Source organism: Vigna radiata, unplaced genomic scaffold (assembly GCF_000741045.1).
Source record: "Vigna radiata var. radiata cultivar VC1973A unplaced genomic scaffold, Vradiata_ver6 scaffold_296, whole genome shotgun sequence".
Lineage (NCBI taxonomy): Eukaryota > Viridiplantae > Streptophyta > Magnoliopsida > Fabales > Fabaceae > Vigna > Vigna radiata.
The window spans coordinates 34,097-45,656 of NW_014542035.1; the positions used below are offsets into that span (position 1 = coordinate 34,097).

The window sequence follows — 11,560 nt, forward strand, 5'->3', positions numbered from 1 at the left end:
AAGATTTTACATAGACTAAGATGAAAGACATTAATACTAACTTGGAAAAGAGAAAAAAAAGAGCAAAACGAAAAACTATTATATTCCAAAAGAATAAAAGCGTAAGTTGAAAATTATACATAACGAACAAACTCCCATTTTACATAAGGATTATGAGATACAAAAGTTTTACGATGATTAAATTTTAACTCGGACCAAATGAAAACATCTATCATGTATAGGGCGCTTGAACGATGAAACTGATATTCCTTTGCATGAATATATTTAAAAGCAACAGTCAATATATTGTAAAACATATTATGGGTATAATGATTAGAGATAAGTTGAATCCCTCAAACGCAAATTAATATACAAGGTATAACGCTTGCCATGAAGATGTGACAACTTACTCATGAGCTTATCATTCAAACAGGTCTTGTTCATTTTCCAAATCCCATACGGCAATTCTTCCATCCAATCCTGTATATTCGATGTGTAGGCATTAGCAAAAGCAGCCTAAGCAAAAAAAATATAACAAAAATTCAGACGATCATTCTCCATTAACCTGATGTGCTGAAACGCCTTATCATTTTGCCATGTTCCCCAAGTGGCAGAATACAACTACAAAACCCAAAAATCAACCCAGACGTTAGCATTTTATATGAAATAAGTTGCCTGAATCCAACTGTCATTGTGTTGCAGGTAGTGGGGCATAAAAAGTGAACAGAAAAATGGAAAATATGTAACATAACCAGTCACATTTGGAGAAAGTGCGGGTCATAAAGGATATACATACTTTATACAGTTCTCATGAACAGTTCCACGAGTTCTTGAAGTTTCAACAGCATCATTGTTCAATCCTTGCTTTGATTGGCCATAAAACTTCACAAATGCCTCAGAGAACTGATTAAAAGACATAATTTGACAAATGAAGAAAAGAGTAAACCTCCAGTTAATAACATAAATAGAAATAAACGAAATATCTACAAGCCTATATTAAACTTGATTCAACTGTCAAAGTTCACATTACAGTGAGGTTTAGATAATAGCGAGCAAATACTTAATTACATTTTGTCTCTCCATTGACCAATGTGCAAATTATTTCCCTCACTAAATTTTTGTTCAAGAAAAGCATTAATGAGTTGGAGTAGATTAATTAATACGAAGAGTAGATGACAGAAAACCAGTTAAGGTAGTTGGACATATGAAAAAAGGCCAGTGGTGGCGCCAATGCAGAAAGTAGATCACATTGTGGTAGCTAGGCAGGGGTAGGGGTAGGGGTTCTTTGGTCAATGATGGATCAGTTCGTTTTCTATTGGATAATTTCTTTATAACTAGTGTGTTTTTGCTTTTAATTTCACAGCTATCTTGTGTAACAATTTACAGTAACTACAATCTAATATTTATGATTTTCAGAAGTAGGTTAACCCTTCCTACAGGATATAAATCCCCCGCTAATTGTACTTCCCATTTTCTCTAATATAAATTTCATTTTCATTAAAATATGCAACTAGTAATGCATGTACCTTGAGAGGTAAAAACAACTTTCTTTTATTCATTTGTGGGGTTCAGCTAAAAGCTGGCACGATGTGTCTTCATTAGACGTAAAATGGAAGTTATGATCCCCCTCAAGCTGACAGGATTATTTTTCGCTGACATTTCTCTTTGATCTTCTAATTTGACAAATTTAAATGTGTTAGGAAGACCAAGAATTCTATCTATAAGCCGTCACAACTTGACCAGTATTTTCACTTTAGACATAATTAATGAAATTGATTTCCAGCATGAGATTCATGTTTCACGTAGTGGAATTATTGAATAACCTTTTGCAAGAAATTCAGTTACCTGTGAACCATATCTTGATCCAGAAGATACTGCTTTCCGTTCTCCCAGATATCTGACAAAACTCCTATAGATAAAAGAACACATCAAAAGATCAGTGAAAATAAACTAGAAACCAAAACAAACACTTTTCTTCCACCTAGAAAGATATTTAAATGCGTCATTACGTAGAGATGAAAAAACATTAAATCTAGCTAGCTCTGGAAGAAAGTAGAAATATTGCATAAAAATAGGCCAAAGTCACGTTTATAAGGAAAATCTTAAACACAAATATCTGAATTTATACGTACCAAATTCCCCTTTCATCTGCCGCAAAAACCATTGGATTGCAATCGAATCCTACACCGATCACTTTTCTCTCAGAAACAAAGAGTACCTGAAAACATGTCATATGATGATCCACCAGTTCCAAAAAAAATCAGTAAATATGCAAAAAGACCTTGGGAAACTAAAAATAGATAGACAGGGTGGATGCTGACCCACATCACGGAGGGGCAAATCACGGAACACAACATTTTGGGCCAAAGGAGAAGGACCAACATCATCAACAAAATATATCATAGAATTGTGACCTGTATATTGTAACAGATATAGTTGGTATGTTAGAATCTTGTAAATATATAAATGCTGGATATTAAGATTAATTAAATAGATTCTATAGTTATGTTATGAGCTTCAAATAGTTTTACTGAATATGTTGTAATTATATCCTCAATATTTTGTAATTATGTTTTCTCCCTATAAATTAAATAGCTTCTTCGTGGTCCAGACACGGAATTTATCCCTATGCTCTCCTGTTTCTGTCTCGACATGGTCAAAAAATAAGACACAAATAGACTTAATAAAATACAATAAATTAAAGATTTCGTGATTTTATATAAAAGGCCAATATTTTACTTTAATATAACATGTCAAAAAATATAGGTGCGCACCATGCAAACCTAAAATAGCTAATAGTACCAAAAAGTTTATCTCCAATATTCCTCTTTTATTAAAACATAAAGATGATAACTAATCCTCAGCAGAAGCATCTAACTTTCAGCCGTTATCTTAAGCTAGCCGAGGATAACCATCCAGAGGAAACAATTTTCTCACCTACATATGCTAGAGTATTGCCACTTGGCGACCACTTGACTCCAAATGTCCAAGATGAAGAGAGATCAAGCTGAACAATCAGCTGTTGAACAACAAAAACAGCATAAGCAGAAGATACACTTAGCCAACAGTCTTTTCATTTCATTTCTCAAATGTCTTCTGTTTTTTTAAGAGGTAGAAGAAAAAAATTTTAAGAAAACTAATTAGATATTCGGTTCATTCTTATAATCTTAAACAAATAAATCCTTTCAGCTGCATTTAGCCACTGATCAGTATGCTAAAATATATAAATCCAGACATCAAACCTTTATAACGTCTTTTTTAAAAACAATACCAGTTTCAACTTTATAATCAACAACAGTTGAATAATATATTCATAGGATATTTAACAGGCTTCACAAGCCATGTATTTATTGCAACATATACGCAAATTTATTTTACATTAAGCTGATAGTATAGATAAAAATTTCACATGTGGAATAAGAGTTAAAATTGAACCTCTCCAAATTTTGTATCCGGTGAAGTACCTTTTTTTGAATCCCTGTGCCAATTCAACAAACATTTAAATTTGAATGATATAAAAAACATAAACAGAAAAAGTCAGCCACAATCAAAATCCTTTTATCATACTTTGCATCAACGCCTTTAATAAATGTGGAGAATACTCGACATTTTCCATCTGTGGATGTTGTCGCAAGAAGAACCTGCAGGTAAAACAAACTGATGTTGCGCATAGGGGTTCTTTTACATCACATACAAAATATATTTCAAAACACAACTATCTAATGTTGTGAAAAAACACAACTATCAAAAATTTGATAAGGAAACTAATAATGTAACTGGCCAAGACGTTATCTGGGTAAAACAATAGAGGAAAAAGGAATTTAGAAAACAGTAGATAAATATGATATATCTAAAGTATAGGATTACATATAAATCATAATAGCAATCAACAAATCTAGCCATATTAAAAAAGAAAAAGCCATTTTGAGAATTTTCAGCAAGCCAAGCAAATGGAACCTAACTTAGTGACTTGGTATACAAATAAAGCTTTTCTATATATATATATATATGTGTGTGTGTGTGTATGCATGCATGTGTATTAGAAAGACCGACTAACATTATCTGGATGCCAAGAAACACTTGTCACTGAAGAATTGTGTTTTTTCCTGATGAGTTTGCTGACCCACCTACAAAAAATATACAAATATAGAATAAAGTAATAAACTGAAAAGAATAGAAAGATCTAAGAACTATTTTGAAAGTTTGATGTTCCAATTATATCAACTGTGTCCACATCTATGATACATGGATACAATACAAGCATTAGATATGACACACATCTGACACGACAATTCATTTCATCTTAAGGAATATAGGATGTCATTTGATACATTTAAAGTATATATCTACGCACATATATAATTCACAACAAAATAAATGTTATATCTATGCATGTATATGATAGGTATTTCAGATGAAATCCCTAATGAACTCCCTAACTCACACTCACCTTCGCTCTCACAATCGGAAAAGAATGAGAAAGAATAAAATTGTATTCACACCAGAATCAAGAATTCAAAGTACAGAGGAGCATAATCTCCTTCACCAGGTTCAAAGACCGGTCAACTACTATACAAGTCACTAACTAACTGCAACCGTAGCACTAAAAGGTCCTTATATAGGCCCTTTTCACAACCACTTAACGATTTAGCAGTTAAGTGTTTTATTTCCCTTTTCTCCTCTCATATACCCTCCATGTCCTAACAGTATATAATTCACAAAATAAAATAAATGTTATTATACCTTTTTCAATAAACCATATTAAAACTGAAAATCATTATTAAATTTATCAAAATTATATACAATAGTGAGAGGGAGTTGTTTCTATCAACATTTGCTGTCACAGCACTGAAATTATCCAATCATTTTAAGGTTGATGTAAGCATTATTTTTTTAATAATCACCATGTTTGGCGTCACTAATTGTTTCTCTAGTTAGTTCGTTAGTTTTCAGGATAATCAATATATTTCTCTCTCTTTCTCTCACTCACTCACTCTCTCTCTAGGCATGCAGGCAGGTATGAAGAGATCCTTTTGCTGATGGAGTTAATTAACAATAGCCTAATCAATGTACATTTTCCACAACTAAGTCGTTCAATGTAGTGAGATTTACAACTTTGAAACCCCAAGATTCAAAATCAAAAAAATTTGACTGGACTTTACAGGATTTAATAGGGGTTTTAAACTGCAGAGATTGTAGGGGGTTTTAAACCATGTGGAAGTACCTCGGGTAATGAAACCACGGGTAAGTTTTCAATTTTCAGGATGCTCTAAAAGACAGGTAATCCATTGGTGATGGTGGTGTTACTGAGGAAAAGTCAAACCACAGATAACGCATGGAACAGGGTTATATCCACTGAAAATGAAAAAAATAACCACACTAAATAGGTTTCTTTTTTATTGTAGCTAGATGCCAAAGAACTAGTGAAGTGCAAGGAAGCATCGACAAACCAGTTGTTATCCTGTTCATAGTAGCATATACAAGTAGTTTTGGCTCCACTTCCCACTGCAAATTTGTTTTCTGTCAACATAATTTGGAAATGCATCATAACCATAACATATAACTTCTAACAACAGTTTACAAAATAGTTAACATAAATGATTTAGAAAACTATTCTAGAAAAACCACAAAGAAAAAGATATTACAAAGGTGCAAGCACCTGAGCAAGGGAGGGCAAAAATGGCACCTTGGAGGATCAAACCTCCCATATTTACACCCAAGACTTGGATGGGGTAAAATTTGATCGAATACAAAATTACACCAGACGTTCATTGAAAAGGCATAACTAAAGTTGGCTTATGATAGCCTCTTAGTAATTAAATCTTCCAACACAGACAAAATGCAATCTAACCGTGCAGAGGATGGAGAAGGAAGCGAGTTTTCAATCCAACATAATTATTTTAAATTATAGGATGACTTGGACACAAAAATTGCTTACCTAACTTAGAAGACATACAATTTATACCTTATTATTTTCCCTGCATAAAGTTTGATGAATATATAAACATATCTCTACTTAAGAAAAAGGCAGAGAAACTGAACCATGGCAACATGTTTAATACCTTTCGGACTCCACTGAACACAAAGAGCAGCACGGTTTAGTCTAAGGATAACAAGAGTTGGCACCCATTCTGATGCTTCAAGGTTCCAAACATATCTACAAAGAACACATGGTTTGCACCTAAACCTTGTTATTATGTATTGTGTATATATAAAAAATGCAATGTTCAAAAGTCACCAAGTCTAATGTTCTAAATCACACAAACACTCACGAATTTCGATCATGAGATGCAGTAACTATTCTATTTGATCTTGCACTCCAGTCCATCGAAGAAATTACCTGGTCATGCTAAGGAAGAAAAAAAGCCAAGAAATGAAACTATTCATAAAATCTCCAACCAAATCAGTTAACCCATTATAAACAGAATTGGATTTGGAAAAGAAAATCAATCATTATGTTATTGGCATCAGAGTTGACTTCATGGACAAAGAATCAAATGCTACTACAGTCACAGATAGTAGTTCATAGAACAATATGATATATACTAAAAATATAATACAACTTATTGCTTGCATATTGCATTCATTCTGTTAGGACACAACCTCCTATTATGAAGGTGCATACAAGAATAAACAAGGGAAAAGCAAAAATGCAGCTATTTGTTTTAATTCAAATAGCTGTGAAATCTGTTAGTTAAGTCGTTGAGTTGGGAAATTTGTATAATATAGGTGGGTTTTCAGGTTTGGGAGGGACAAGATTAGTTGATTAGTTGGTCGTTCCTTGACCCTCGAAGTGCTAGGGGTGTGTCTTTAAAGGAATTTCCTTATCTTGGTTTCAGTGGTGGGAAGGAAATGTGCAATCTAAACCAATCTTGGGTTGTTTTCAAGAACACGCTTATCCAAAGGTTTCGACCAGTTTTAATGGGAGACCATTTCAAATCGTTGTTGGCTCAGGAGAACTCTAAGTGAATTCATCACTCAATTTGAACGATTGCTAGTGTTATTAAGGGATTGGATGAACAGTATTTGATGAAGATTTTTTCAAATGGGCAGCGGGAAGATATTAGAGCAGAATTGAAATTGTATAAAACAACAAATCTTTCAGAAATAATGAATAAAGCCCGTGCTATTGGAGGGAAAAGTATAGTGGTAGCAAATGTAGCAAGAAATTAGAGTCGAAGGAGGGGGTAAGAGTTTCCCTATTCAAAGAGGAACAAAGGAATTGATAACAGCACCTCCAAGATCAATGATAGCAACTAATTCAGCACCACCCAAAGCATCTGCAGAAGCAAATTCTTTTTCTCAATCTGTTACCAGAAACAGAAATAATGAGGACAAGGGTAACAGTGATGACCACAACAGAAACAACTTTGAAAGGTTGACACAGTCAGAGCTCCAAGAACAGACAACTCAATGGCATGATGTTAACTGAAGGGCAAGAGAAAGAAGAGCACGAAAATGGGGGAAGTTTCAATAATGGCTAAACTTTTCTCAATTCCACCTTGAGAAAAAGGTGAATCTTTCTGGGCTGGGTACTGTTAGGACACAACCTCCTATTATGAAGGTCCATAAAAGAAGAAACAAGGGAAAAGGAAAATGCAGCTATTTGTTTTAATTCAAACAGCTCTGAAATTTGTTATTTAAGTTGTTGTGTTGAGAAACTTGTATAAATATAGGTGTGTTTTCAAGATTGGGCAGGAGGGAGAAAATTAGTTGATTAGTGGGATCTTCCTGGACCCTCAAAGTGCCAGGGGTGTGTCTATAAAGGAATTTCTGAAACTTCTATACGCAATTCTCAATTCCTTTGTTTGAGTTTCCTTTCTTCTTTTTTTCTTTTTTTTTTTTTGAGTTTCTGATTCAGTTTCTATAACATTCTTACTGCACTTCCAATCACTTCTGACAATCGAACTTAACCATTTTAATCATTAAGTATCAAAAAGACCAGTTTTACATTCTTCTACTGTGATCAAATCCTGAAGCAGGAGTACAAAATTAATAACATTATTTTAATTGAGAAAAAAGGCAGAAATATTATGACAATACCTTTTGAAGAACATACACCTTTTCCCATTTGTCTTCAACCAACCTATAGATGTGCACTTCATTATTGTTTGGACATAAAGCAACCACTACAGAAGGAGATAACTATATTACAATATTTGAAGAATTAACAAAAGCAGTAATAATATGCCTTAAAGACAATAAAAAGAAGATTTGTTATTTTAAGCCCCATAAACAGTACTCTTTATCTTCAAATATAATACGATACATTAAATGCTAAAAGGTTTTGCATATCATATTCATGAAACAGTAAAACTACTGGAGATGATATTTGCCCGATAAAAAGAAAATCTTGAAGCATCTTAAATTATTTCCATTGTTTGATGAGCTTTATAACAATTATGTCTTGGACAAAATCATCAACTTGGTCCAAAGCAACAACTTAAATTTATTTTCCTAGCATTAACGCATTAGCAACAAGCAAATAAATATCAGAAAATATTCACACTATAATTTTCCTAATTGAGACCAAACTTCCAAGTTCAAACGTATTTCGATAACACATTTCAAGAGAATAGTGGTCAATCTTGGATTGTAGCACAGAGAGGCCAACTGCAAAAGACACTATAGCAGGATAGTACAAAACGAGATGGCAATATACCACTTACCAAATAATCAAAAAAGAAATTAAAAAATTAAATAAAATATTCGGAATCAAAGTCATATTCATAATTAATAAGTCACGGACAGAAAGAATAGAACAGTCGAGCGTTGAGAGACAAAACGTGATTGGGTCAACAGAGAATGATCAGATGGGCATAGGAAATGCATGATTGAGAAAACACAAGACTCGGTGACCAGAAATACTAGTAAATGCTGGGAATGGTCATAGGTACTGTAAAGAGTTAATGAACTTGAGCTCTTGAGGGTAGACAAGACAAGCATAGGCTTAGTTGATCAATAATGACTGCATAGGAACAAAGGAGGGTTTTCAATATTACAAAGCAGGCTAGAAAATGATAAATTTTAGAGATTCCACATTGACTAGTGGTGTGATTAAAATCAAATATATAAGGGACATGCAAGCTTCAACTTACAAGTTCATTTTGAGAGTTTAACCTAAACTCCTTCTAAGATGGTCTAAAAGCTTATTTTAGCAACCATTGTTGGGTTTAACATGTTATCTGGTATAAGGCAACTATTGGAATACCCATTAATATATAGTCTCACTTACAATGTCCAATTCTTGGTGTAAAAAATGCATGTTGGAGATTTCATATTGACTAGTTGTATGGCTAGAATAGAGATATAAGTGGGATGCAATCCTTTCTTACAGGGTTTTGTGATGTTAATTTAACATAAAACTCCTTCTAAGAATGAAAATATTACAATAACAGGGTTGGAAAAATCCAAAAATGGGCCAAAGTAGGGCTTTAACCTCCATGTGAGAAAGAGAAGTAAGGATAGCACCAATTTTAGCTACAGATTGCAATGCAACACACATGATGTTGAAGAGCTCCAGAACTCTCCGTTTTCAAACATCAATTTCGACGATTTCAAGCATCCAAAAAAGGGTACTAAACTTATTACTCGACCTCCTAACTTTCTCCCCTCCCCTTGTACAAAAATTTCACATTGCACACTTCAACTTCTAATACCTCTCACTCAAGTTCTTCAACACACCCTGTGCTCTGCTTTGGGTCCACAACTTAGTACCTCTCGCTCAAGTTTACATACATCCATGATCGAGGTTATATAATATAACCAAGTCCACTTTCCATCTTAAACAGTAACATTCTCCCACCATCACAAAGCAGAATAGCATGTGCAAAACTCAAATAAATTCAAATCAGAAACCAAAGGCATCCTAGTTAAAGTAAAAGAAAACATCAACACTCAACACGTAGCGATTATCAGCTTCATCGAACAATGTTTGTGCAGAAGGTTTCCAGTTTCCACAAACCACAACCTGCGCTCGATTTCAAATGCAAAAGCGCAAAAGAAAACAAAAAATCGGATCCAATCGAAATCGCATCCACAAAATAAAAAAATAAATAAAAAAAAAAAAACTCCACATTCCATCGACGAACAGGACACATCCATAACTCAAACCACCGCCAAATCGGATTTCCTAAAATTGGCAAAAGAAAAAAGAAAAACGAATGGCACACTCTGTTCTCTCTCGAAACAGTGAATTTTGTCCGAATCCAAACAGAAAAATAAAAAATCGAATTAGAGAGAGAGAGGATAATTACTAGATTGATCAGCGCTCCAGGCGTGGCAAGTGATGCATTGCGCGAATTGGTGAACCGCCGTAACAGCCATTATTTCTCTTCCAATCTTGTGAAGTGAATGAAACAAAACAAGATCCGGCAGTGAAGAGAAGCGAAGAAGGTTATCTTAGGGGTTGTTTGGGTGCGCAAGAGAGACCGAGCTAACCATCAATCAATGCTGGGCTTGCCTTGTTAAGGCGACGAAAATTAGTATATGCCTCTGTTTACGTGCTTAACTAAAACTTACTTTCAGTCAACCTGCTTTTCATTTGTGTAAATTATACTCTTCAGATTTTTTTTTTCTTCTTAATTTACAAACATCTGTCGTTGTTTTAGAATAGGTTTAAACGTTTTTTTTTTAAGTTTTGTTATTCAGTTTAGTTTTTATTTTTAAAAATGTCAACATTTAGTTCTTATGATATGAAAAATGTATCAAATTAGTCCTTATGAGAGTACTTAATAAACAATGAATCATAAGTTTTTATATCTAGGTATCCAATATTTTGTGATTTGAACAATAAATGACTTAATGAAAAACTTGTGATTTGTTAATGAATAGAACTGATTTGATACATTTTTTATATCATAGAGACTAAAGGTTAACATTTTTAAAAGCGGAAACTAAAGTGAACATAAGAATTTAACTTAAAAAAAAAAGTTCTAAACCTTTTAGAATATTATACTTAATCACTCAGTTTTCCATAAATAAATAAAAAAAAATCAACTTTTAGGAATATATAATATATAAATTGTAATATGGTTATATGCTTTAATAAAATAATATTTTTTTAATTTTCTTAAATTATAATTACCATTTTAAAAACCACTGTCTATTTTTTTTTTTTTAAATTTAGGCTTAAAATATTTTACGAGTTATTTAGATTATTCACCAAACCTATTTTATAACTAAACTTTATGGAAAATAATATTTTAACATCATTTTTTAACACCATTTTCACACTGCACACGTGTCAAAATGTGGTTGGAGAATTTCAAATTAAAAAAACAAACTTTGATTTTGCTCTTCCAAATATACTCCTGCCTTAATTTTTTTAATTTTGAAATCGTCCAATCACATTTTGATACGTGTACAATATCAAAATGGTGTAAAAAAATGGTGTTAAAATATCATTTTCCAAACTTTATTTGTATGAAAATAAAACGAGTAAGTTACGTTAACTTCGCATAATATTTTCAAACTACAGTTATATGTGTGTTATATATAAAACAAAGATAGCACGACATTCAATATTTCAGAAAGTATGCAAACAAAATTATAAATGAGAACATGCAGTATTTATTGAATG

At 32.9% G+C, this 11,560-nt stretch overlaps 1 protein-coding gene across 9 annotated transcripts; it reads right to left on the minus strand.

Moving 5' to 3' along the window:
• Nucleotides 1-226: 226 nt before the first annotated feature.
• Nucleotides 227-10,508, minus strand: LOC106779028 (actin-related protein 2/3 complex subunit 1B). 9 transcript variants are annotated; one of them, XM_022776400.1, is made up of 15 exons: nucleotides 10,236-10,504; nucleotides 8,023-8,065; nucleotides 6,252-6,328; nucleotides 6,042-6,160; nucleotides 5,430-5,499; nucleotides 4,037-4,106; nucleotides 3,547-3,620; nucleotides 3,415-3,457; nucleotides 2,917-2,998; nucleotides 2,305-2,393; nucleotides 2,112-2,197; nucleotides 1,825-1,888; nucleotides 776-882; nucleotides 545-600; nucleotides 227-459 (listed from the first exon to the last, which is right to left on the minus strand). In XM_022776400.1, exons 3-15 carry the CDS (start codon nucleotides 6,305-6,307, stop codon nucleotides 401-403), a joined length of 975 nt encoding a protein of 324 aa, XP_022632121.1. In that variant the 5' UTR covers nucleotides 6,308-6,328; nucleotides 8,023-8,065; nucleotides 10,236-10,504; the 3' UTR covers nucleotides 227-400. The 9 variants fall into 9 exon arrangements, 7 of the variants coding, with proteins under 7 accessions (XP_022632121.1, XP_022632118.1, XP_022632123.1 ...); XM_022776397.1 differs by having other exon boundaries at nucleotides 8,023-8,108; nucleotides 10,236-10,503; XM_022776402.1 differs by having other exon boundaries at nucleotides 6,042-6,136; nucleotides 10,236-10,502.
• Between the last annotated feature and the right edge of the window lie 1,052 nt (nucleotides 10,509-11,560).

Bases quoted from the DNA above. Each gene is read 5' to 3' on its own strand.
- LOC106779028 (XM_022776397.1), bottom strand. From the start codon at position 10,305: ATGGCTGTTACGGCGGTTCACCAATTCGCGCAATGCATCACTTGCCAC. The intron at 6,161-6,251 runs GTGAGTGTTTGT...AACAAGGTTTAG, and splicing joins GCATCTCATGATCGAAATTC to GTGCAAACCATGTGTTCTTT. The intron at 2,999-3,414 runs GTTCAATTTTAA...GTTGTTCAACAG, and splicing joins CGGATACAAAATTTGGAGAG to CTGATTGTTCAGCTTGATCT.